A 25828-nucleotide genomic window follows, 5' to 3' on the forward strand; every position below is an offset into this window, starting at 1 on the left:
TAAAAAGACAACTAAAAATACTATCAAGAATTATAAGTAAATTAATAAAGAGAAATTTAACAAACATTTTACTTGAAATAAAGGAGTCTATCATATCCTTTGGTATGCAAGTTCAAAACTGTGCTACAGAGAAGTTACTCAATACTGCTAACTACTTGATCTCATTTATATACAGGTATGAAAAGAGAGACAGTTTTCAGTTTCTTTTAGATATACATATTTACGCTCTACTTACTTACTCGGCTTCAAAGGTAAGCATATCTTAAACTGCGATAAATATCATTAGGGTTGTTCCAAAAATTAAATGTAAGAAGATACCACCAAGAAGGTCTTGACAAATTTAGTGTTGTGAAACAACTGTCGCTTAAGACTTGTTTACTCTGAATTCCTAATCAGAATTATCTCATCGCACAGCTTTTCTTTTTATACTTAAATAAATCTTAGTTCAAAACCAAAGGAGAATCTTACTTCACCAATATGTATTGTTTTACATGAAAAACAAAATATGATCCTCAGCTTTATTGACTTGAGGAAATCAAAGAATTATGAAAGGCAGTTCACTAATTCAGTGTGCTGCATAACAGACTGCAATTCAACCAACCTGAACTGCTGATCAGAAAAATTATTTTCTACTTTAAAAAGACTTAAGTTAAAACCAAGACACAAAATACCAGCTAATACTCACACTTACCACCTTTATCTTTTATCTAAAGCTGGTTTTAGATAAAGGCAAAGTTCAGACCTTCAAACCTATGGGGGTCTTTCCAGAGGGCCTCTGGCAAGAACACTAGGTATGTGATGGTGTACACCTCCCATCCTCAAGGACCAGATAAAAGATCAAAAGGCAACAGATGTTGCCATTCTGCATAGAGCATGAAGCAGCTCAGAGCTCACCTGTCCCCCTCATCATTCTGCTGCTGCTTTGTGCTGAGCACAAACTAGCCTCAAGTTTGAGAACCAAGAACTGTCCACATTTAAACCTGTCCCAGATATTTGTGAAGATCATCTAATGCTTGTGATGCACTGAAATGATGGCATTCAAGTGTCAAAGCTCATTGCCATAAACTTTCACCCCCAATTATTGCAACTACATTATATTTTACTTAAACTGACACAGTGTATTCAGTATTCTTTAATATTAAACTACTAAAAACATTAATTCAATTGTTGTAGAAACACACCTAACCCACAGTAGGACGTTTTCAAACCCTTATGTAAATCCCTCCATGTAAGGGACAGAAAGAAAACTATGCTCTCACCAAACACTACAAAAGACCCATCTCAATTTTTCCACTTGATTCTGCTAGCCCAAAACATCGTAACTTCCTGTCCTCTTCCCCTGCAAGTAAACACTTAACCTCATATATGCATTTAAACAGAACATATATGCATACTTATAAAAAAAAACATCAACTCAATGCCCCAAATGAGTTCTTTTTTCAACTTCCCATAACACAGAAAAATCTCACATTCTGAGCTGAAATTCTTCTGAACTACTCTCGAAAGAGCTCCCCTGAAATCCCTTCTTCATGAAATCATAATGGACAAACATACTTCACATTCTCATATACACGCTTAATACTTCCAGAGTATCCTTAGTATTCTTACTGGATAGGTAATTGATTAAAATAGTATTTTTCACTTTTCTATAGCTTATTTGAAAATATGGGATATGGTTTTTTTGCATACATGGAGTCTGAAAAAAACCACACCGCTCTACTTTCAGAAATTTAATGCTCTCTTGGCAAGTTACTCAGGGAAATAATTCTTATTTTCTCCTAACTTTCCAGACGATCCAGTCTGTCACAGTGATTAGTTAGAATATTGCAACTATGCATAGACCCACTTGTTCACTAGTCTGATTTATTATTTCGATTACAAAAGTTAAGAAAACGCAACGCAACTTTCTTTACACAGCACACTAATCAGTCATTGAGAGGGATTTTTTTTCTTCCAGTAAAGAAATTGAGGAGAAGAAAACAGTTTTAATGAGACTAACAGAACTTGTAAAGATTATCCTTTTGTGGGCTAAGGAGGTATTACTATTTCTACAAAGTTAATAAATATTGTGCTAAAAATTAATGAAATAAGATTATACACTATGGAGTTCCTCAGGTAGTTCAACAGCTCCCCAGCCACAGGAAATATCTGATAACATTTACAGAAGATACAACACACATTCATTTCCATAAATAAATAAAAATAACAAGAAAAGTGATGGTAGAGGGAAGAAAGGGGTAGCCAAAAGGGAACATACTAGCTAACAATCACTTATAGCTCTGCCTTATATCTATACTCCCCTTTCCCCATGGTATTTTCTCCTTTAATAGACATACATACATGTATATACATATATATACACAAACATACACACATATATACACATGCACACATATCTTCGCACGCCAGTCCAAAAACTCATACTTTTCCCTCAGCACCAAGCTTTTCTAACAGGATGGGGTTTATCATTTAAATCATTAACATTATAAAAACACACCCTTCTATTATCACATATCACTAAACCAAAAAAATTCAGTAATGGCTTCTCCAAAATATAGCATACAATCCATAACTATTTTGTTGGATATAGTGCACGTAAGGATCTGATATTTTCTTTTCCCAGGTCTTAAAGACATCTTGAAAATGGATACATTATCTGTTTCCCTGCTTGTTTTTACGGAAGAAACACATATGGCTAACAACTGGTTTGGTGAACACCAAGCCAAGAAACAAACAGGTGCTATTTAATTAAACTGTGCTGCAATGTTGTTTAAATGATTTTGCAGTGGAAATTTATCTTTTTTTCATAGGAGTTGCCTTACTAATGAAGCAGATTGATCTTTGACCAATATAGATACTGATTCTTCTTCTGTCTTTCTTCAAGATATTAAATATATTATGGGATTTCTTGGTGTGAGTCTTAGTCTACTTAACAATATAAATAATTTTCAGCAGCACGTATTTCCTACCTCCTTCAGCTCCATTGAAGTTATTCATGTCTGTACTTTAAACAATTTCTGATAATCAAGTAGTGCAACACAGATGTTCCTTGCAGAACAGCCTAAAACTGGAACTACACAAAAGAAGATAGCAATAGCCATTTACAGGAACAAATTGCAATTGTTCATTGGGCTAAAAAAACATATTGAAAAGGTCATAACTGTCAGCTATCCCAATTTTTAATGTGACTACTGCAACTGCCAGAATTTTAATTTACTGTTGAGGAATTACAATGCTGTCAAATCAAAGCCAAATATCTTCTTTGTAATCAAGGAGCATCTGGCCCTATTCAGCTTTAAATCAAATGCTACTTATCTTAAATTCAATTAGTGAGCTTGGGTTTGGAGGTGGGGCGGGGGGTTGGTGTTGATTTTTTTTTTCTTTCCTTTTTTTCTGAAAGACAGTTTTAGCAGCTATTTAGAGAGGGATTCTGCTGTGACGAAGTCAACACAGTTAAGGAAAAATATGCAAGCAAGCTAGCTTGCATGAGTACATATGCTTGTTACTATACCTCTACCATAGGTTCATCTTCAACAGACTTAAGAATCAAGTCCCTGAAAGTTGAGATATACATTTAAAGTGACCAAAAGATTAAACGTGTTTCTGGAATCCATGAGAGAAGGTAGAAGCAGCAATCACTTGGAATCTTGAGTGTTATATTCAGTCTCTCCTGATGAAATCTGGCTGAGCCGTTTGCTTGATCCCCACAGCTTTCGGGAAAGCTGACCTGAGCGCATCTGTTTAAAAGTAATTCAGAGAAACAAAAGGAGGGGGAAGGGATAAGGTGGATAAATTAAAAAGGAATTCAGACACTGATTCTGGTGAAATGCAGACACTACAATGTACTGCATAAACAAAAGTTACACCAACAAAAATTATTTGAAAACAAACCAAAAAGTTACACTTCGGGATGATTCTTGGGACTGACAAAAAACAACAGACAAAACACTAATCACAGTCTTCTCTGATTTTGAACAGTTAAAGGAATACTGCCAAGTAATGCATACTTAATACCTAACCTACTTCAAATAGCTTAGAAACAGTGTTTAAATTGCTATTCTGATAGGAAGGAAGAAAAAAAAAAAAAGAGGTGAATGTCAAGCAAAAATGAACCAAATTAGAAGAAAGGACATTTTATTTTAGAGATTTCAAACAGAAATTGCTAGAAGTGAAAAGGAAAAGATAACCAAAATGCAGGGCAGTGATAGCAGAACGAAGGAAAGAGAGAAAGGTTATCTCCTGGTGTCAAATTTATGCAGTCTTCCAAAGATCCCGGGTGAAGTGCTCAGAATAAAATTTAAACCAGAAAAAATTCATACTGAATATTCTGCAAGTAAAGACAGATAACAAGCAACCAGAGGCCATATTAAATCCAGCATCTGGTAGGTCTGTAATCTGACAACAATTTGTAAGAAACTGTTTTAATTTACCCCTTAAGTACAAGGCTTTATGATTGGCCAGTAGCGATCAGCTTGGCAGCTGATTAGGTTATGAAATCCCTTGCTGTTTAATAAACAAGATGCATGCCTTAACAGCACAAGTTTGAGAACAGTTCCCAGCAGTTAGTACTACAAATTAAGCATGCTTAAGAACTGTATCATCACAGCAGCAGTGTTTTCTAGAAAAGGCACAGTGCTGACAGGGATTAACACTAACAGGTGACAATCCCCCAGACTTCTGCAACATCCCAAACAGCTAAGTAATTGTTAAAAATACAAAAACATTTATTATACTTCACTTCATACTGGATACTGTCAATGCAGAAACACTAAAGGCCAATCTTAATACCAAGCAGCATTTCACTTTATGCACAATAAAGAAGGTCAGTTTCTCCCTTTATCCTAAGGATCAGTATCACCACTGAAAGCCAGAACTACAACACTGTCTTCTGTATAAAATTCTAGTAATTAATATATTCCTTCCAAACTACAAATAAATCAATCAACAAATAAATACCCCACATACACATGCTTTTCAAATATACTGATTGATACCGTATAGAAAACTAGAAAATCTGGGACATAATGTTGCTTCTTATATGTTTGTGTTTTTTTAAAAAATCTATTTACATGGATATTAAGTTTGCAGATCATCTGAATTATGAACAGAAAACCCGGAAAAAAAAGTCACTGGAAAGCCTCTACATTCATAAAAGGGATCCAGTCTTTGAAACAACACTTTCTCCATCATTAGAAAAATAGATGTGATTAAGAACTGAAAAAAAAAGAGAACAAAAAGCCTTCAGTCTAATGATACACATAAATTTCAGCCTACAAAAGATCTTTTCTATGGAACAGGAAGCTTAGAAATGACAGTGACTTTAAAATTGCTGTTACAAATATATGTTTAACCACATCGTAAGCAGCTCTACAGTAGGAAAAAGCTGTCCAACTGGAAGTCAGTGGAAACCTCCCCTCCCCATCAGCTGCAAGCAAAATCAGACTACCATTGTGTGAAGCCTGTTTCAAATATTAAACTATGTATCTCCTAGCTAAAACATTTTAAAATACTGGCAAATAAAGTCACTCTGTTTTCACAATTAAAATATAGAATTAAGACACACTTTTCTGGCATGTACTAAAGGTCATGCAGAAGTGATAATCACATTTTCAAATAAATATACTGCAGCACAACAGAGATCGGGTTATAGAGAGAAGCAGGTTTAAGCTAACTCAAGTACTTTGAAAGTCATGACAAGATGTACTTAAAGCAAAACCTGTTTTGCACAAGAAAAATTGGGCATAGCTATTCGACAGATGGATGCTCTGTATTTGATATTGCATATGCAGTACCAACAAGTTTATATTCACCATATGGAGCACAGAGCATATTGGGAACCTACACAAGTGATTCTTTGTGCACTGCAATTAGAGAATCTTAACAGAAAGAAGTAATGTATTTTTTCCCCAATGTCAGTCAATGCATATTAAAAAGTATCTGACAGAAACCATAAAAAAAAAAAAAAGGTAGCTTGCTCTCTTTCGTTTCCGATTTTCTTCTGGAAAATGATTTCGTCAAGAAGTGGCTGACAACACTATCACGTTCAGAAAAGGTTAGCTACTATGACTGTGCTTATTCAGATGTGAGTGATAAAAGTCTGGAAGTTAGTCCAGCTGAGCTTCCCATCTGCGATCCCTATATACTTTTTATTCTTAATGAGAAATTTCAGTAGAGCCGTCTCAAGAGTTATTTCTTTCCCACTGAAAACTGAAACTTGCTCTTAAATTTACCCTGCCATAGAGGAGACCTCTTGCTCAACTGGAAAGCAGAAATAAGTGAACTTCCCACTGTTCGGTAGAAAAAGTTCTTGATGGTAGGTTTTACCTCTGCTGGCTTGCCAACACCAACGATAATCAACTTGCCGTCCTCCAAGCCAACAAGGATGTGGCTATACTCTTTGGTGACAGAAATGCAATGAATTGGCAGTCGCATGGCTAAGGGGGAGATGCTCAGACTCAGGCTGAAATGAATAAAAACCACATAGAGAAAGCACATCATGTATTTGTCTGCACACGCTGCAAAGAATCACACTGCAGTTGAAATCGCTGTCCACAGGAGGCACTATAAAACACAGTTTCTCAAGGATCCAGTTTGCAATTTCAATTATTGTGAACTCCTAAGGAACGATCTAATCGTAACCCAGAATAGAGATCCAATAACAAGATAAAGCATGGATGGTTAAGTCAGTAAATTAAGACATTTTCACTGAAGAACAGTAACATTAGTCTCACAACTGCCTAAGTGACAAAGATCACTCCCATTCTGAGGAGCAATGGAGCTCTACAGAACATAGCAGTAAGTGAAGTTTAAAACTCAGTGCAGAACTACATGAGGCTTGATCTTGCAGTTGCTGAGCTTGTCACTGCTCAGTCACTGCTGAGCCAATGACTAATCAGACATGGGGACAACCACAGCTTGCAGATGTCAGACACAGCTCTTTCTAAATTCTATCAGTTCTAGGTGTATAATTGGGATAAATGCCTGGGGAAAAAGGGATCTGGTACAACCTCTCATTTTTCTTTTCTCCCTTAGTTCCCCCTAAAATAGTTTCTTCAGGAACACAGAAAAAAAGCAATGGCTACCACTTACAACACCAAGCAAAGTCCACATTACACAGCCACTTCTCAATAAGCCTTTGTATTTGCATCTCAATAATAAACTATTGATGGTGGTACATTACCTGTAAAGATCCCGTATGGAAAGAAATCCCTGTAAGCTGCCCATCACGATATACTCGCCAGTCACACATATATCTGACACTTCCTCCTTTAGAGTCTCAGAACACAGGTATTTTCCATTGACAGAATAGAGATGTAATGCATTCTTATCCTGAACAGATCAAAAATAAATCTGTCATAGAGGACTGACTGGATTAAGAGTGTATTATTTGTATCTTTAGCTCACTAACAGGAGCTAACTTGGGCAATAACCCACAGATAATATTGCTGACAACAGTTGCCTTGTTGAATGACACAAGAGTACCGAGTCTATATGCAATGTGTATGTATACCAGGTCCTGTATGGAAATTTTTGAAGTTATCCCTTGTTACTTCTTGATAACATGGTAACATCTTACCTACCCATCTAATCAATTCCAAATTTTCTGGAAACATCCATGGATTTAATGGACAGGTCCCTATTTTATAAGGGTTTTTGATAAGGAAAAAGAAAGAAAGAGAGCACTCTTACCGTCAGCCCTGCTGCCATCCTCCTGCCCACCCCAAATTGAAAAGCACAAGGAAACAAGTATATTTCCACAGAGCTAGATCTAGAAGTATTTTCTGGACAAGGCAATGAATTTTTGATGGATTAAAGACACAGCTAACATGACCACCTTAAGTTCTTCCAGCCTGACAATACCTTGGTCTCTTCTCTCCCCTCCCCATCTTCCCAATGCAGCTAGCATGCCTACATCCAATAAATTTGTCTTCCAAGAAATTTCCCATGCTCATAGAAAACATAACAGCTCTACCCTTATTAAAGCATCTACACAGCTACTCAAGAGATATAATAAGCTACACTGTGAACCTTACAGCTATCTCTCCAATCCAAAACTAAGGAACATCAATCAGTGTAGTCACTAGGCATCTTGCACCCAGAACTTACTGCTCCCCTTATAAGCCTCTGCTTCTGCACACAGTGGAACTTGTTTTCCCTAGTCTTCCATTTCAAAGCAGCTCTTCCAGGAAGATTCAATAGTGCATGCTTGGGCATCTTCCTTGCAGGTGTCCGGACATTTTCATGAAACTTACAGGAGCACAGTATATCTGTGATTTATCTTTTAATCAAATTTCATTCAAATTGGCTAGCAAAATGTAAAAAAGTAAAGAAACAGACACACCATGCTCAAAAAGCCTCATTACTTTAGGAAATAAGGTTAAAGTTAGATACATTTATGATTAAAGTCTTCAGCAAAAGAAACAGAGGTATTCCATGAACCTAAGTACCTTAAGAGTAGTCTTTCCTTCTATGCTGGTGTGGACAACTATATGGCCTTCCCAGGACACAGCCAAATTTGGAACAGTCAGGAGGAGGGAACTCTCACAAGGTGGTCGCAAAGTCCTCACGTACTGACCTTTCCGAATAGTGCGGACAATAACGGTCCCATCCTGCAGTGACCAAATTTAGGTAAGTTGTTACTCAGCAGGTAAGTTACCACAACACACAGAAAGAATATTTAAATACAGAGGGAGTATTTTAAAAGCACTTAAATCCTTAACTGGAGATCAAGACTCCTGAGCATTAGAAACTCTACACGAAGCCTTCCCCTCAAGGCCATACACTATAGGCATATGAAAAAACAAATGCAAACAGGGCACAAGGAGATGGATAGGCAGCAAATCAACCATTTCATAGGTCACATTTATGAGTAGACGTTATGTGCAGTACAGAGTCAGAGTTCAGCAGCCTGCCAGTGTAGTATAGTAAGGTAGAGTATGAGTAAGCCGCACAGAACCTTCAAGGTTAAGGAAGCAGGGAAGAAACTGTCACAGAACTGTTTCTATGAGAAGCTTAAGATCCCCACATAAGTCCACACATGTTAAAGCTCATCTGTGCAGAATAACACAACATGGTAGCTGAGGCCTATGCTGTGCAGAGCAGTTTGAGACAGCCTGATTTAAGCAGGCAACAAGGGAGGTGGCACATATCTTCTCGATGCTCAAGGCTGAAGAAAAAAATCGTGAAATAGTCACATTTTTTGTATTATTCTTAATCAACTTCAAACATGCTCTATGGTTTGAGTAGAGAAGAGGCAAAGAAGGGAAAAGTATGAGGATGCTCACCTTGGATCCTGACACTGCCATATCCAGTTCAGTGCTGATGCTAACACTCGAAACTTCATCAGTATGCCCATAAAGGATCTGTAACGGCTTAGGTGCCAGGCCTACAGGCACTCCTCCCTGAGAGTAACAAAAAGTGCAATGACACATTCTCTTGCAGCTGAAGGACAAACAAAAAATAAATTTCTGGTATCTTCAGTATCAGTTGTGCAAGATGTATATTTGACATAGGCCAAAACCAAAGGCATAACTCACCCATTCCAATTTCAATTTATTGCCTTTTATGTCAGCAGCCCTATTTACTGAAATCACAAGAATGAATGAATATACAGTTACAATGTGGATGTGAAAGACAGAGTTACTTAGTTGACTTGTTTCTGTTCCTTCAGATGTCCAGGTGTGCAAGGACCACAGTCAACAGTCCTAACAGGAGCTGTTCACCTACCCATCCACCCACTTCTTCTTCACCTGTGTATCTGGGCTTGTTCAGTTCTTACAGTTTACCCTAGAATTAAGCACTATCTTCACAGCCAAGCTTAAAGAAGCTGAAAGCTATTTTGTTTAATATTACAGCAACTCTTCCATTTTCTAAGAAAAAGTAAGGAAATAATCCTTCTCAGTAACTACCAGTAGTGTCATATGCAAAGGAAAACTTGCAATAATGCTCATTAAAAATAGTAATTTTCCCACATGACTACAGGGTGTCAAAACTGTTCAGTACTTTTGTTCCAGTGAGTGTACTGTCAGCATATACAGACTTATTTTCAAACCAGTTCTAAGGTAAGACCTGTGCTTAGAGAGAAGGTACAGTAAAGAGTTCTGCAGAGAACTCTCTATTCTCATTTCTGTGATAGAAATTTGACTGCCAACCAAGCCCTGAAAGCCTGAAGCGTGCAGGAATGCAGAACCAAGTGTCAAAATGCAGAGCTGGGAAAGAAGGTGACAATGCAGAGCAGACAAGTAGAATGGAAGTGACAGTATGCAGTCCATTGCTGCCACTTTGTAAAGATCAGGATAAAACTCTCACAAGAAGAATTTACCATACGTAAAATATCATTTAGGTATCCATTAAATAAAAAAATTCATTAAAAATCTTAAGAAAAAGCAATTAGAAACAAAGATAATCTCCAGAGGATGACTTATTTAACTCACACTGAAAAGATAAATACACTAAAAAATTTCCAACATTTATCATTGCTTGAGACAAAAAAATACTGCTGTGAGCACTAAGGTCTCACCTTTTTGACCCCACACTGTCGGTACAAAGTACTTCTTGAAAGAATTATAAATACTCTCACCATAAAAACAGCTTCCTCAAAAACACATGCAGTTATGCACCACTTCACTGGTTTCATGTGCTGACTTTAGTTTAATGATAAGAAGATGACCTGACCAAATGTACTGTCCATAACGTGACAGCTCCCCCCTGCAGTTAATCCTACTCATATTTCTGTAATGCAGTAATCTGAAATGAACATTTTAAATGCACAACAATGGAAATGGCCTCACATTTTGAGTGCAAGTACACACATGCATCACACAACCACTTTCATTGTGTGAAAGCACAAGACCAATATTAAAAAATTCTAAAACACCAGCGTAAATCCAGGTAACAGACTAGTGTTGTCTTTGCTAACTCCTAGTGCAGTCATCAGTGCTTCCCACAGAGGAAACACAATGTTATAATGCAACTACTGGAGTGAACAGCAGCCTAGAAATGTAAAAATCCTCAACTATAAACATTGTTCTGACTAATTCCGGTAGTCTCAAGCAGTGTCTCTCTTCTTCTGCTCTTCCATCTATACAATAGGGGATAATATTTGCCTATCCTGAAAATAATCTATGAAATCTTTAAGATTGCCTCTGAAATACTGTGGTTCAGCTACATAGTAACCAATGTATATAGTGAATATTTCAAACACAGAAGACAACAGGAGTAACAAAATTACTAAGCTAATCAATTTTAGTGGACTATCTTCCCTACAAATCTGAAAGAAAGGAAATCAACAAACCATCATAGCAAAACACGGAAGCACAAAAAAGCATTCAGCAACTGCTTCTCAGAGTATGCCTAAATAACCTACCTGCTGAACTATTTGCCATATCATACAGGTAGTATCTCTGGAGCCTGAAATCAAATGAATTCCACAGTAGTCTATTGCCAAGCAGGTCACAATATCTAGATAAAGGAAAGAAACCAGGAAGTTATCACATAGATATTTAAGACTAATTTCCCACAGAGTGACAACGTGCATGCAATATGTCAACAATGTATCCTGATTTGCAGTCAGCATGAAATGTTCCACTGTGATAAGGGCTGATGAGACTGTATTAAACAATGAAGACATTGTACAGCCAGGTGTACCAACCTGACTTAATCAGCTTTGCTACCTAAAAACAGCAATCAAGCCTTATTTTGAAACTACATTAAACCATCACTACAATGACTAAAAAGCCATGCTCAAGTATTTATGTAAAATCACAGTTGAAGTATTCTTCTGTTCTTACACTGCCATTCCTTTATAACTGCTATGCTTGTCTGCCTAAGTGCCCTGGCTATAATTCTTTCCAAAAAGACCAAACATCAAGGAACAAAACATAAAACCTTTCATTTCACAATATAAAGAGTTACTAACCCATGTGCCTGATGTGCTGTCCAATCAGCTTGCCTTTTGTAAGAGATGTCACTCTGATGCTATTGTCCCAGTGTCCTCCACTAAAGAGCAGTTTTGCATCATGGGATACTGCAAACAACTTAGAGGTGATCTCCAGCCCTGGTGCAAAAGGACCACTCATGTTGCGTTGTGTTCTGTAGGCAAATGATGAGCAGGTAAGAGTAATCTTAGTCCAAAGCAATGTATTTTGCACTTCCTATATCCTTCAAAATTAATAAGAAATTCCATCTATAGAAGAGGCTATATCTAAAAAAAATAATAGGTGAAATTCTGGCCCCCTGATATCCATGACAAAACTCCCACTGCCATCAGCAAGTGGAAGGAAGATTTCTCACCTTAGAACTTTTCAGTCTTTTATGCAGTTTGATTCTGTATGGACAACTTATGTCCCTACTAAGTATTGTAACATTAAAGAAAAAAGGAATCTTCTGAAAACCAAAGAAACAAAACCACCACATACATCTGCACTGTAGTGTAAGGAAGTATGAAGACTGCCCATCTCAGATTCCAAGTTAAGTTTTTATGATTGATAATTAGAAAAAAATTAGACGTAGCTCTAAGAATGAAGAACCTTGAAATGCCACTTAGATAACTCTACTAGAACAAACATCAGAAGATGCATTCTTAGGTGAAAACTCGGCCAATAGAAACAGTACAACCCACTGATTGTTGAACAATTACTGTATTTTATTAGTGTAGATGCATTCATCTGCACCTCCCCTCATCATTTGCTTACTTGGGATTTGTCACTGTGGTATCTCTGATGAATGTAAAATAGTTGGAGATATTTTTATCATAAGGTAGCCAACCATGAGTTCCAATAATGCAGTTCAGACTTGCCGTTACCTAAAAAAGTTTGATAGGAAAAAAAATATAAAAAAAAATATCAGTGAAACCCAGAGATATATTTTCTACTTGCCTTTGATGATAATGGAGGTTGCAGAAAATCCAGCATAGGCTTCTTTAGAATTTACCACAAAGAAAAAAGCACACATGCCCCTCCCCCCACAAATTAAAAAAAAAATAAAAAATCAGCTCAGATGAGTTAATCCACATGAAGTACATATTACCAAGTTAGAACAGTGTATGTTCTAGATAGGTCAGAGAAGTTGAATGGGGGGAGGGTGGGGAGGAGACAAAAAAACAAAAAACCCACCCACCCAACCCCTCAAACCTTTAATTACAATTCAGTCATTTAGTTTAAGCTGCTGCTTCTCTTCTTTGAAATAGTAAACATTAATAGTTAACATATTAACACAGGAAGTTTTTTAAAAATGTACTAATTCTATTTCCGAGAAAGTAAGACAGGAATCTAAATATTCAAGGTTATTTTCATCACATATTTAGAAAAAACACAATAATAATTTTAGATGTGTCCAAATTCCAAATGACATATGCACGTACCACATCAAGCCAGGACAGTAAGTTTGACCTTAGGAACATTGGAAAAGAATATTCTGTCTTGCAAAATGTAAGTGTTATTGCGCAGGGGCCAGTATGCAGACCATACATACAGATGTAAATACAAAACCACTCTCCTGCTTTCATCATTTGGCCATCTGCCATAGTACTAGCACCTGTATTAGTGCAAAAGTTAATTTTAGAAACAGTGCAGGCCTTTGGAGTATGTATATGCCACGTATGGTATAGTTTAATATATGTGTTGGATAATAATGACAAACATGATGCCATTAATTACTCAATCCTGTCATTTTAAAGCTGGGCTGCATTGCATTAGGAAATTGACTGCTGCCATGGAATTGGATCAAGTGGGCAACTTACAATACACCTCACTACAACCTACGCTCACGTCTCATCAGCTCTTACATGCCATTCAACAAATTAGCCTTGCTTCCCTACAGAAGACAAATATTTAACTTATAGCTAACATTCATTGTAAGTTAAAGGAACACATTTGAACAAGAAGTTAAGAAGTGTTTCCCTAGAAGCTGTATGAAAAAAAACCAAACACCTATTTGACTGTCTGCAGTCTAAGAACATTACTGACACATGCAACTCACCAAGATCTCTGGGCTTCCCTGAGAAATAAAGGAACGTGACTGATTCCTGGGGACAACAGCTTTCACGATGGGCACACCGTCACTGATTCCCTAAGAGAAAGGACATGATTTGGGTCTGATTATATCCAAGAGCTAAAGGACAAATCTAGAACCTGTAAAGAGTAAGACCCAAAGCCTCTGGTATCAATGTCAAACCTGTACAGTACTCTAAGGCACTGGTACACACATACTCGGTTCACACAGGTATGCTCTGTTACAAAGACCATAAATGAAACCCTGACTCTGTCCTGAATCAGTGAGTTTAGCTACCAAGTTCAGTGAGTTCTCAGATACCACCAGTGATGTTCTTAGCTTTCTTGGTGTGGTAGATAACTTAATACTCAAACAAGACCCACACAAGTGGCCAGCAGATACAAATTTATGGGATTCAACCTCTACGAAGCTAACTAAAAAGACAGAGCTCATTTTATACACATTGCATTTTAAAATATTTTCTTTAAATAGGAAGCAAGTTTATTTTCATCTAGGTTGTGACCTTTTGTTTCAAGTACATGAGCAGTTTCAGATTAGATTTTAAACAATTTCAAGTAACATATCTACCTCTATGAAGAATGACTTCAGTTCAGTGAGGTGTTGGAAGAGATTCAGAGTAGAGGTATCACTTTTAGTTAGTCTTTGCACTACCTCTTCTGCTGACAGCCTTTGTGGATGGGGCTCCTAGGAGACAATATTGGAGGGAACATCAAATTGGATGAATTTATCAACTCAGAATTTTATTGGCAGTCAATGGGAAAACAGACTCTTAAGCACCTAATTTCTCTTCTTAAAGTAAACTAATTTATTTTGAAAATGGTTTGCCAAATTTCCACCAGTGTGACCTTTACAAAGGGTAAAGTGGCAAAGACTTAACATTCCTAAAATTACAAACCATTATCTTTTCATTTTTTCTGAAGTCCTTTGTAATGCAGTTGGATTTAACCACAAAGGTCTGATTGAGATGGAACAAAAAGCATTACCTTTAACAGTTGACAGGGAGTTTGTCCAAAATTGTTTATCATCCCTTCTAAAGCTTTCCTTTCTTTCTCATCTGTTAAAGCATCCAAATCCACAGCCCCTGGATCACAACGATGAAGGGTAGAAAAAATGGAAAAAGAACATAATCCAAACAACTCATTGAGAACTGATACGGTCAACAAATGTTGCAAAACTGAAATTAATTGCAGCATTATCACCCTCTACCCCAGAAAAACCTCCAAACAACGTCTCAATGTAAAATATGATCTGAAAACACTGCTCTGCACGTGGAATTCTAAGTGTATCTGTAAGTGCAAGAATTGCAGGCTTTTGTCTTATCAAATAAATTTAATATACATCACACATGCAATAAGTTGCACACAAAAGCCACCCAAAATTCACTTTTGGAATTAACAGACTAACATTTGTCTTCAATATTTGTTGTTTTTAAGCAACTTGCCTTGACTCCTAAACCACAAGGAACCTCTTTCCACAAATGCTTTTAAGCAAGCAAATGAGAAACTTACAAAAACCCCAAGCACTTTTAGAAACAAAATACAAGCAATTGGAAGAGAACCCCCTTTAAAAAAAACTTTATTAACATTTCGGGTTCACAACTTCCAATCAAAGCATCAAATATTCTGGTTATTTGACGATAAATTATAAGTTATGGTGCCATATTTCATCTATAATTCTGTTGCCTTACCATATGCCACTGTATGGCACGCTCACAAATCAAGTGTTTTCTGTCTAATACTTAAAATCTGCAAGTCTGATGACAATGACAAGAGAGCATACTGCTTTGTACCTTCATAAGTACAATAATAGAACACATTGAGCGCCTCCACTGCAGCTGGTCCCCTCTGCTTGTAGCCAAAAATCAAATCTATCCATTCATGAAGATGAGCAGAAACATACTCAGATTCCTAGAAGGAAAAAAATGCTCTTGTAAGAATAAGAAAAGTACTGCTCCCTTCTTGAAGTATTTACTATTTTCTGTGAAAGAGATTTAAATCCTAAACTAAGAGTATCTACAAACTAGGTATACACCAAAGTATAGGGCAGAAGCCTAAGAATATCCATGTGTGTCAAGGGCAGTAACTGTCAGGTAAGAGGGAAAATTAATACAGTGAAGCAGCACACCTAGACTATTGAAATGCAACTGTGCAAGGGAAGGTAAGATGCTAATTCCCTAGTACTATACAGAATAATCTATAAAAAGCAAGGGAAGCCTTATTGCCTAAACCCACCTAATTCTGCATTTTATCTCTTAGGGCAGCAAACTCCCAAATGATTGGTATCTTCAGGCTCTTTCCTTTTTTCTTTTGAGCATTTTATCTACATGCACAGTGCTTTTAACTGAAAGTTCTAATGGTACTTGTATGTCGAATGCAACCACAACTCTAGTTTGAATGTAGTCCCAGTATTTTACACTTAAGCCACAGTGACAATGTGTAGATGTACTTTCTTTACCATTACTTCACACATATAAACATCATCTTACCAGAGCCCTCCTGTGTTTATAAATGAAGTCTTCTGGGGAGTGGGCCCATTTGGGGAGAACAACATCATTTACCACCTCTTTGGATATCTGAAGCTGACCTAAGTTAAAACCTAGTGAAAAATTTGGAGAAATTTAAGAGTTACTACAAAATATTTCAAATATCTTCATGTCTCAATAAAGATTAAAAAGTGTTCTTTTCTCAGTGCAAGGAAAGGATATTGAAAAATTCTTAATTTAAATCTCCAATAACCGTACCACTGACAGGATGTTAAGTTCTGCTCTGCATGTTTAAAATGTTAAATGATACAGGATAACAATTGTCCAAAGCACCTAAATGACTTCGAAGCTGAATTCCCAACCTTAAAAGTAGCATTATCATTTGCACACCTATCTGTAAACATATCTGCATTTGTTTGTTTTTTGGTTTTTTTACCAGGATAAAGAGTCCAAAACATTTCAATGAGGTTATTCATAACAACAAAGTTACCTATAGGTTTAAATTATTATAGAATCAGGGCTTTCAAGAAGTCTTAAATCCCACCAGCTTTCATTAGAACAACTCTAAACACGTAAATGACTTTTGAAAGCGTGACTTGGCTGTTTCCAGTTTTTATAACTTAGAATTCCAGTAGATTGTAGCTAACAGACTAAATTAGCAGCAAACACACAAATCCATTTTTAAATTGTCTAATAGGTAGAGAAACAATTCTCTATGCAGTAAATGTGAATTAAAAAATGGCTAGGAGTCTCATATCAGAATGCAGGATGTTGTCTTTTCAATCAGCATTACATAGGAGTAAAACAGCTTTTTTTTTTTCCCCTTCTGATACATACTGAAACCTTATATGGCTCTAAAAACACGTGACTTAGCACTGCATTGGAAGGTAACAGTAACAAGCAGAAAATAGGCTGGTTGCCTAGAACAAATAGAAGACCTCACGTGTTTGAAGATGTCCAAACTCTATCATCCAATGAACCCAGTTAAAAGAATACTAGCTAATCTGTAGCAACTTTTGCTAACTATTTAATCAGTATTAACTATTGCTAACTTTTTCAAACTTTCAAATAAGCATCTCTGATATTTTGCATTAGGTAAACAACGCTATTTTTAGCCATCCTTAAGCCCCCAATCTGAATTTTAAACAACGTTTAGGCTGCTGCTTAACACAACCGGTGTCTTCATTAAACAGTTTGAAGGCAGCATGATGATTAAAGTAACTTCTACAAGCACACAATAAAGCTTAAATAAGAAGTATTCCACAGCATCCACAAATGGTTGTAACAATTCTTTTCTGAACAATAGAAGAACAGTTTTCTATGAGAATATTCTGAGCAGTCAGTTCACCATTTTGATTCTCCAGGAACTCTGGGAAGTAGAAGAACTCTGGAATAAGTTCCTTGACATCATTGGGGTTGTCCATGAGTGCCTGCCAGGTAGCAGGAATAGAGTGGAACTGCCTGTCAGCACAGTCGAATCTGTGGATCAGAAAACTCAGGTTAGACTTTGATCATTCCCTCAGTAAAATGATAAGGAAGAAAAATAAAGTGCTGCTTATTTGCTTACTGCATACCTGCCACTTTGAAGTTGGATATGAAGTGTTGTGAAAGGTTCTACCCGAATGAGATAATGCATGACACCAGCAGCATTTGAGTAATGTGTCCCATAGTGAAATTTGTCAATTATCCCAAGGGGATCCTCGAAATTCTCATATCTAAAAAAAATAAATCTTTATAAATACAACTGAGCACTACAGCTGATTTACATGTGGATTATACTTATTGGAGGCAAGAATTCAAAAGAAACGATCACAGCAACCTGTAAGAGAAAAATACATTGAGTTCTATTAAATATGAGGATTCCAATTCAGACTTAGAAAGTCCCTAAGCAAAAGACTGCTGAAAGATAGAAATGTACACTGGATATAGCCTTTGCATACCTGTTCTTATGCTCTTCTCTAGGCATTTGCTATCAGCTATCAGAAACTGGATAGAGGGCAAGACAGGTCTGATTTAGCATGACTTTATACAACAGACAAAAAAGGCCATATCACTAAGCTGAGTATTTATTATTGAAGGGACTTGTGACAGCTTCCTGCAAGATTTAAAAAAAAAAAAAAAAAAAAAAAGAGCATGTGTGTGACTATGTCAGGATGCAGAAAAGAGATTTATTTAACACTCATGCCCATTTCCTTTTCTACTGGCAAACTCACTCTACAGTACTATACCACCATCTGGCTAATATATTCCTCAGTGTCACAAGGCCACTAAGAGAAATTATAGTTAAGCACACTGCTAGAGAACCAATTTCATTATAGTCAGGGATAGAGCCTAATCCTTCAAAGAAAATTCTCCATGTTCCAATTTTTCAGAAGAAAGCTGGTTTTGGAAGATGCCTGATGAGTGTAATCTGGTATGATAGCACACTCCCCACATCAGCAAAAAAGGAAGGATCGCTACACCGATGCGTGGGTGTAAGTACTTGTCATTCCTACCTACAGAGGAGTTGCTAGAAGTCACTGAGTTGTATTTTATTTCAAAGATAATAAACGATGCTTGAAAAAAAGAGCAAGAAGCATAGATTTAGGATCAATGCTACCTCTCAGCACAGGCAGCTCAACTCATCAGTATGATTTCACACTCCTTATCTGGAAGCAGACATGGGACACAGTATGTCTCTTCAAGCTGCTGGGCCACTAAATTAAGTGTTTCTACAGGCTTTCAGTTTTTTATCTCCGCATCTGAGAAACAATTGAAAATTTACAACAGTAAGTTTTGTCCTTTCGGTGCCATATAAGCCAACTAATCTGAATGCAGCAGGAACAACAAATCGACAACCTTGATTTGATGTAAATGCATCTATGAAGTTATAAAACTAGCTTTTAAAAATTTCACTGTCACAACTTTATTTTTAAAATGTGTTATTTAGCCTGGTGGCTCAGAAAAGACAGAGAAATATAACTGAGTGTTCAAATACATACTTTTCTTTCACAGCCTTAGCATTCTTTTCATTTACTACCCCTATGGGTTTGGACAGATCCCTAAAGACTGCAGGATTATTCAGGTCCAGTTCTTCTGAAGTATAATCTCGTAAAATCCAGGGGAACTAAAAAAAGAAAAAAAAAAAAGAGTCAAATGGAGATTAAAAATCCATCTTTCAAAATAGAAAAAATACATACCTTTGGCAAAAATTTTAAAATTAATTTTTTAAATTACCACAGGATATTGCGCAAGGTCATTGTAAGTTCGTCCTGCCATCGTGTTCAGCTGAATAAGGTAGTCAAAGTTTGATATTTCTCTGTTCACCCATTTCTGAAGGACAGAAAAAAAAGATACAGTGGAAGTCACTATATCAGAGATACCACTGTTGCTAATTACATGTCTTGTCAGTATTTATCTGCCAGAGAATAGTATTGCCAAGTGGAAGAGTATAAGAATGGTATGAAAGTCCAAATTGAATTTCTCCTAAAGAAGTTTATTTTCCATTTGACTCAGTGACTGTGCTACCTATGTTTCATTGAAATCATGTCCCTGATTGATGCCAGTACCGTTTTAAATACAGGGCAGCAGACAACTAGCAGCCTCAGAATAAAAAAGGAGAAGAAAAACAGAAATGAAAGAAACAAAAAGGTGGCAGGTAAACAGGTACTGAGAAAAACAGGAACAGAACTTTGAAATCCACTAGAGTTCTAAGGTCAAAATTTATTTATAAATTGTTCTCCCATTGGTTAACGGTACAGGTATTTGTAAACTAACATAGTCCTTGTGCCTTTGCTCCACTATTATATTTTAAACCAAAGACAGACAGAGCTGTGTTCAGAAGGGCTCAATATCTGTCTGTAGTGTGACGGAGACATTTTATTACAGACAATATTTTCTCTACGTAAATATACAACATGATAGCTTTTATCGTTAGGGAAACAAAGAAAAAACAATGTACTTCTCATATTTTAAAAGTCATTTGTAAAGCTTCCTCCCTCAGAGAAAACAATAATTGTGGCATAAAAAGATGGAAGATAAAAACATGTTTACTACATTTAAAATTTATCCATGTTTACGGTAATACAGGCATTTTGACATTTTCCTTTTATACCAATATTACTAATTCCCTTAAGACCATATTTCCTGCTTAATCTTCACATGGGCTTTGTTGAAAGCCTCATCATGAAAAGATAGCAGGGAAAGTTACTTGCACATGTAGTAAAAGAAGTTCTAAAATGTGCATTCAAGATCATGGACTAAAAACAGAAGCAAGTCTGCTATATGTTTTCCATTCTTGTTGGAACACTTGTCATAATCACATCAACAGAGCCTGGCTCTATCCATTTACCTCATTGACTGTAAACACAAAACACAGCAATTCTAAAAATATGCATATGAAAGTTCAGGGGCCAGACTGAGGGTACAGAATTTGGCAGTTTTCATCTAAACACTGGGGAAAAAAAAAGTAAAAGCAGTAGTCCAGGACCTTCCAGGACTCCTTCAAGAAGCAGAGGAATGCTCTAGACCATTTATGCTGAAGTCTCATACCTGCATCAAACCTGAAGCTTTAAAAAGTTCCTGTGGAGATCTGGTCCCAGAAATATTTGGAGAACGCAGTGACAATATTCGACTATATACTTTGTTTCGTACCTGTTGAAAACAGCATTAATAAAAAAAAATTATTCTGGAGATTGAAGCTGACAAGTAAACAACTTCTCTGCTAATTAAGATGTCAAATAAAAGGAACACAGTTACACTTTTTAACACTTCTATCTCTTGCTGCATAAAGTGTTTAGACACGGATGGACATGACATCCTTCAGTTACAGGATATAAAGGCAAGATATATTATGAATTGATTTTTGTGTGTGTGTGTGTAGATGCTACAGAAAATCGTTATTGCCACAGAAGTCCTCTAGGAAATACTGCTGCTGTTCACATAAAATTACACCAATATTTTGCCTAAAAACTACTGCAAAGATTTATTTACTTGGAAAAAAACCCCCAAACATGCAACATTTTATAGGAGCGATTCATAAACTGACATACTAGTATGTAACTCACCCTAAGGTCTGATATTTATGCTAGTCCCACATACAATGGATCACTGACATTATCTGGGGCTGGGGGGGGGTGTGTGTGGGGAATAGAATTCACTAATCCTAAACCATGAAATATAGAAATAGCAATGATTTCCATCCAATGTTGTGGTAAAATAGAAAGTCTCCTTTACTTTGTAATTAATTTGCTCAGAATATTTAAAAAGATGTGTGGGCTTCAAGATATTTAGATTACTACTGATGTAATTTTAGTTGAATAATTGTCCTGTATCATAACAGAGAGAGACAGGAAAAAGAAGAATCTTGTTTTATCCATCTTTTCATAATTAATCAGTTTCTAGATACCAGACTGAGGTTTTCACAGACTGCAGTCTACCTTCCCATAATGGTTATATCTAGCAAACCTTTTACCACTAGTATTACAGTATTACGAAAGATGCCAGGCTCAGATTAGACACGATCAGTGAACTAAACACTTGTGCTAATTTCATGAATCAAGGAAATTTGGGAAATCCATACCTCCTTATTGAAGTTGAGGAAATAGTTGGTTTGATCTGTAAGGAAGATCTCCAAAGCTGACCTCCTCAGGTTGTACCGACGCAAATGTATCTCTCGAATTTGAGAAAGGTGCCATTTGAAATCAAAACCTACCCCTAGGGAGAGCGCTTTGATTATTGACTTGGAATATATCAAAAACTTCATATAGGTGTAATGCAATATCATTTCCAATCACCCCAGAGTTATTCCTAGGAAAGGCAAACTTTTTATGTGGCTTGATTAACCATTTTGCTAGGAAAATATAATTAACTTCAGCTCTTGTTCTGCTGAAAGAGGCAGTAGGAAATATCTGATGGAGTGTAGAATTTGGTTTTGCTTTCTGATCAAGAACATATTATAAATGTATTATGCTGACAAAAAATATGAACCAAACCCCTTTGCTTTCTTAAAATCTTCTTTTTGAGCCTGTTTATGTTTAGAATTCCCAAAAGGCCAACTTCTTGATATACTGTTTTTCAAAATTTTACCATTATTCGTCAAACATTTCAGTTCACTGTTTTCATACTCAACTGTGTATATTTTATTGAAGTTCACTAAATTAATATAGATGATTAATGTTTACATACTACTACTTTTTAATCATTACTTACTAATACTTTTTAATCAATGTACGAGTGAAATGTTATTTGTCAGGGAGGTGCCATTTCAGCAGCAAATTAGAGGTAATGATTTTTTTAGTCAGAAAACTTAATTTTTTAATACGTTCATTTTTTTAAGAAATACTAAGAACAGTGAATCAATTTAACAGCTCAGCAAGTACAGTTCCAGATTCTTGATTCTGAAGGGATCAGCGAGCCACTGACCACCAAGTACAATATTAATTTTAAGTAAAGATCTGCAACTTGTCTCTTCACAACTAGTTTGACAGTCATTCTCAAAAAAAACAAACAAACAAAAAAATCAAACTCAGTTTACTGAAAACAGAATGCTGAACTGCACCAAAAAGAAAGAGATACTGATCATGCTCACCTTCCTCTTTTTCAATGCTGCCATCAAAGAAATAGATGTGCTGGGTAGTGATCTCCAGTCTGCCAGGTATCACATCAATTACTGTAATAAGTTCACAGTCTTCAGACAATATTAGCTTTTCTTTCTGGCTTTGCTCATCCTTCTCATCCCTACAAAAATACCGCTAAGTGTTATGGGGTTAGGTAGATTATACAGTTGCTTAGGTTCTTGATAAGAGTATAGTTCAGAAAAAAGGAATCAAATCTGAATGGCATTAAAAGCACAACATAAATGATTATATGAAGCTACTTCCATCAGCAGTCTTGGATGTTTCAGACTAGACTCCCAAACATCATTTCATAGCATCACTCTTCAGGCTTAATATTTCAGTTTCTGGCACAATGGACTTGACCTCACTTGAAGTATAAAAACATGATGCTGCACTCCCCTTTCTTATTTAATTGCTAGGTGCTTAAATTCTCTGGCCCAGAGCAGAGCTGAGTCCTGGTTCATGTCACTAAATTTATCTTCAGAAGTATTTGAAGTAATGGTTGCTCAGAAGTTGATAGATATGACACATCATAATCAAGCATTTAATAACCTTCAAGGTACAAGAAAATGCATCAGTATCACTCAAAGAAGTGCCACATCTCTAGTGCACTTCAACAGCACAGACATGCATAGGTGCACACAGAACATCTCATGTCCAGTCAATAGAGTGAAGCATTTGCTATCTCCCCCTGTCCTGCCACTCCCACTTTTTTTTTTTTAAAGTCATACAAGAGACATGGAAAAAGCATGGCAGGCCTTCTCTCTGGAATGCTCTCAAACCCAGGGGACTCTCTAGCAGATTAATGCCAACCAAGCAAACATCCGTGTTATGCAGCTGATGGTATAGGGAATGGCCCAGGCACCTACAGACAAGAGCCAGTTCCAGTCTGGTCTATGCCCTTACAGGGCAGACTGCCTCTTGAGAATTATAGCCAATGTATGTAGTAGAAAAGCCTCATCAATTCTGTAGCTTCAGCTTCAGACTAATTGTGAGCAGTGAAACACTAACGAATCCTCACAAACATCTGCTCTGCCTTCTTTTCCCTAGGGGTCTTTACGTCTCTTTGTTGACAATGATAAATGCAACAGCAACTTTTCTGCTGTTCAGAACTACTACAAAGCCCTGCATTGGGTTGTTAAGGCCAGACAAAGAAAGAAGGAAGCTTTGTATTCTAATCAACTCCTGAAGTTGTTTATCACTCCTTATTCCTAGCACAGAAACAAATTTCAACTGTTCTATTCTGCTGTACTTACAAATTGGAACTGGCTGCTGTGTCTTCTTCTGGTAGTTCTAGAACATCATCTTCCAAGTCACTCACTTTCACCTGCTTCACCACCTCCAGAAGCAGAGACTCACTAGAGGGCTGCGTCTGGTGCACACCTATCATAAATAGACATTTCAGCTCAGAAAATTTTTTGCTACAACACTTTTGGGAAGCTAAACTACTGAGTGTATCTCCAACTGTTGAATGTTGGTTTTAACTGAGTAATACGCAACAAGACTTCTTAAATACTTTTGGAGGCAAGCAGAACACTAATAATGCTCCCTGAACTACACTGAAATACATGTCAAATCATAACAGTATAAAGGGAAGACATAAACACTTTAGAAAATTTTATACTGAATTCTGATGTGGACGCTTCCAATAAAATATTTTGCAGTGTTCTGCCCAGACACTGTTAAATTGATTCCAGATTTCATGGAAATACACTGCATTTGGTTTTTTGCTTACTTGGGTTTATAGGAGTGTTATTTTTTTGGTTTGAGTCTTAATATCCAGTACACCTAACTTAAAAAACAGTTTATATCACCAACTCAGCTGTTTGGCACACTTCTGAAAGAAAGTGCTTCATATCTACATATTTTAACCATAAGCTCTAGCAAGTTTTAAACAAATACTCTCTGCTTACTCTGATCTCATTGTTTCCTTTTCTTGAAAAAAAATAATCTTATGGAAGAAAGCTATGTGACTGCCTATTTTAAAACAAAGGAGTTCTTGAATTTTCTTTTTTTTCTTTTTGCAAAAAAAACCCAAAAATACACATTTCAATGAAGAAAGGCAAATGTATTCTACTTAGTAGGAAGATGCTGTTTCAGGTCAAAGCACCACTCATGTTATACATTTTACTATAGAGGAAATGAAAAATCAAGATTTAAGTATCTACCATACATTGATTCTTCAATACAAAGAGTACAGTGTGTATCTTTCTTCACTAAAGACTGAAGAATCCCAAGTGAAATACAAATACAAGTTCACCTAAATTATCTCTCAGGTCACTAGCATCCTGATGAGAGTTGAAGTTGTAATTCTGCACTAGTTTTAGTCTCATACGTGAAAAATTTTCCACATTTGAAAGTTTCCAGTGAATAGGATGCTGTTTCCTAGGAAAACAAGAATATTCATTAAAACAGTCAAAAGAAGGTAAAGACCTACGTGAATGAACTGGTTACAAAAGAGTACATATTTAGAAAAATACTGGTCATCTACCTGAACATTTTAAAGCATAAAAGCAATAAACTGCATTTTCATTCTAAATTTCATATTGCAGCTCTAATCATCCTAAACCACTTTGTAAACATTATTTTATTTTCTACTGAAATACTTCAAATTGTTTACACTTTCAGTTAATGACAATTAAAAGACCAAAAAAAAAAAATCTTCATCCAGAACTTCCCCAAAAGCTGAGAGGCAAAATGTATTCTTTTAAATTGAAATCAGCTTCATGCATAAAAACTT

The 25828-nt window shown here is 36.4% G+C and overlaps 1 protein-coding gene across 20 annotated transcripts in view; it reads right to left on the reverse strand.

Annotated features, from left to right (window-relative positions):
- Positions 1 to 3294: 3294 nt before the first annotated feature.
- Positions 3295 to 25828, reverse strand: part of NBEAL1 (neurobeachin like 1) — an 86127-nt gene continuing 63593 nt past the window's right edge. For 10 of the 20 annotated variants that reach the window (XM_075028272.1, XM_075028271.1, XM_075028268.1 and 7 more), the window contains 22 exons: positions 25349 to 25473; positions 24345 to 24471; positions 23061 to 23209; positions 22053 to 22186; positions 21023 to 21124; positions 19709 to 19804; positions 19474 to 19598; positions 18067 to 18207; positions 17841 to 17971; positions 16496 to 16605; positions 15800 to 15917; positions 14994 to 15091; positions 14578 to 14694; positions 13978 to 14067; positions 12693 to 12802; positions 11918 to 12090; positions 11366 to 11460; positions 9285 to 9401; positions 8448 to 8609; positions 7181 to 7329; positions 6325 to 6460; positions 4118 to 5214 (listed from right to left, as the gene is read on the reverse strand). In XM_075028272.1, the coding sequence (XP_074884373.1) occupies positions 5077 to 5214; positions 6325 to 6460; positions 7181 to 7329; positions 8448 to 8609; positions 9285 to 9401; positions 11366 to 11460; positions 11918 to 12090; positions 12693 to 12802; positions 13978 to 14067; positions 14578 to 14694; positions 14994 to 15091; positions 15800 to 15917; positions 16496 to 16605; positions 17841 to 17971; positions 18067 to 18207; positions 19474 to 19598; positions 19709 to 19804; positions 21023 to 21124; positions 22053 to 22186; positions 23061 to 23209; positions 24345 to 24471; positions 25349 to 25473 (2743 nt within the window). In that variant the 3' untranslated portion in view covers positions 4118 to 5076. Of the gene's footprint in view, positions 3738 to 4117; positions 5215 to 6230; positions 6461 to 7180; positions 7330 to 7355; positions 8306 to 8447; positions 8610 to 9284; positions 9442 to 11365; positions 11461 to 11917; positions 12091 to 12692; positions 12803 to 13977; positions 14068 to 14577; positions 14695 to 14993; positions 15092 to 15799; positions 15918 to 16495; positions 16606 to 17840; positions 17972 to 18066; positions 18208 to 19473; positions 19599 to 19708; positions 19805 to 21022; positions 21125 to 22052; positions 22187 to 23060; positions 23210 to 24344; positions 24472 to 25348; positions 25474 to 25828 lie in introns of those variants that run through there. The other 10 variants (XM_075028265.1, XM_075028264.1, XM_075028262.1 and 7 more) reach the window with 7 other exon arrangements.

This window comes from Buteo buteo, chromosome 5, assembly GCF_964188355.1.
Source record: "Buteo buteo chromosome 5, bButBut1.hap1.1, whole genome shotgun sequence".
NCBI lineage: Eukaryota > Metazoa > Chordata > Aves > Accipitriformes > Accipitridae > Buteo > Buteo buteo.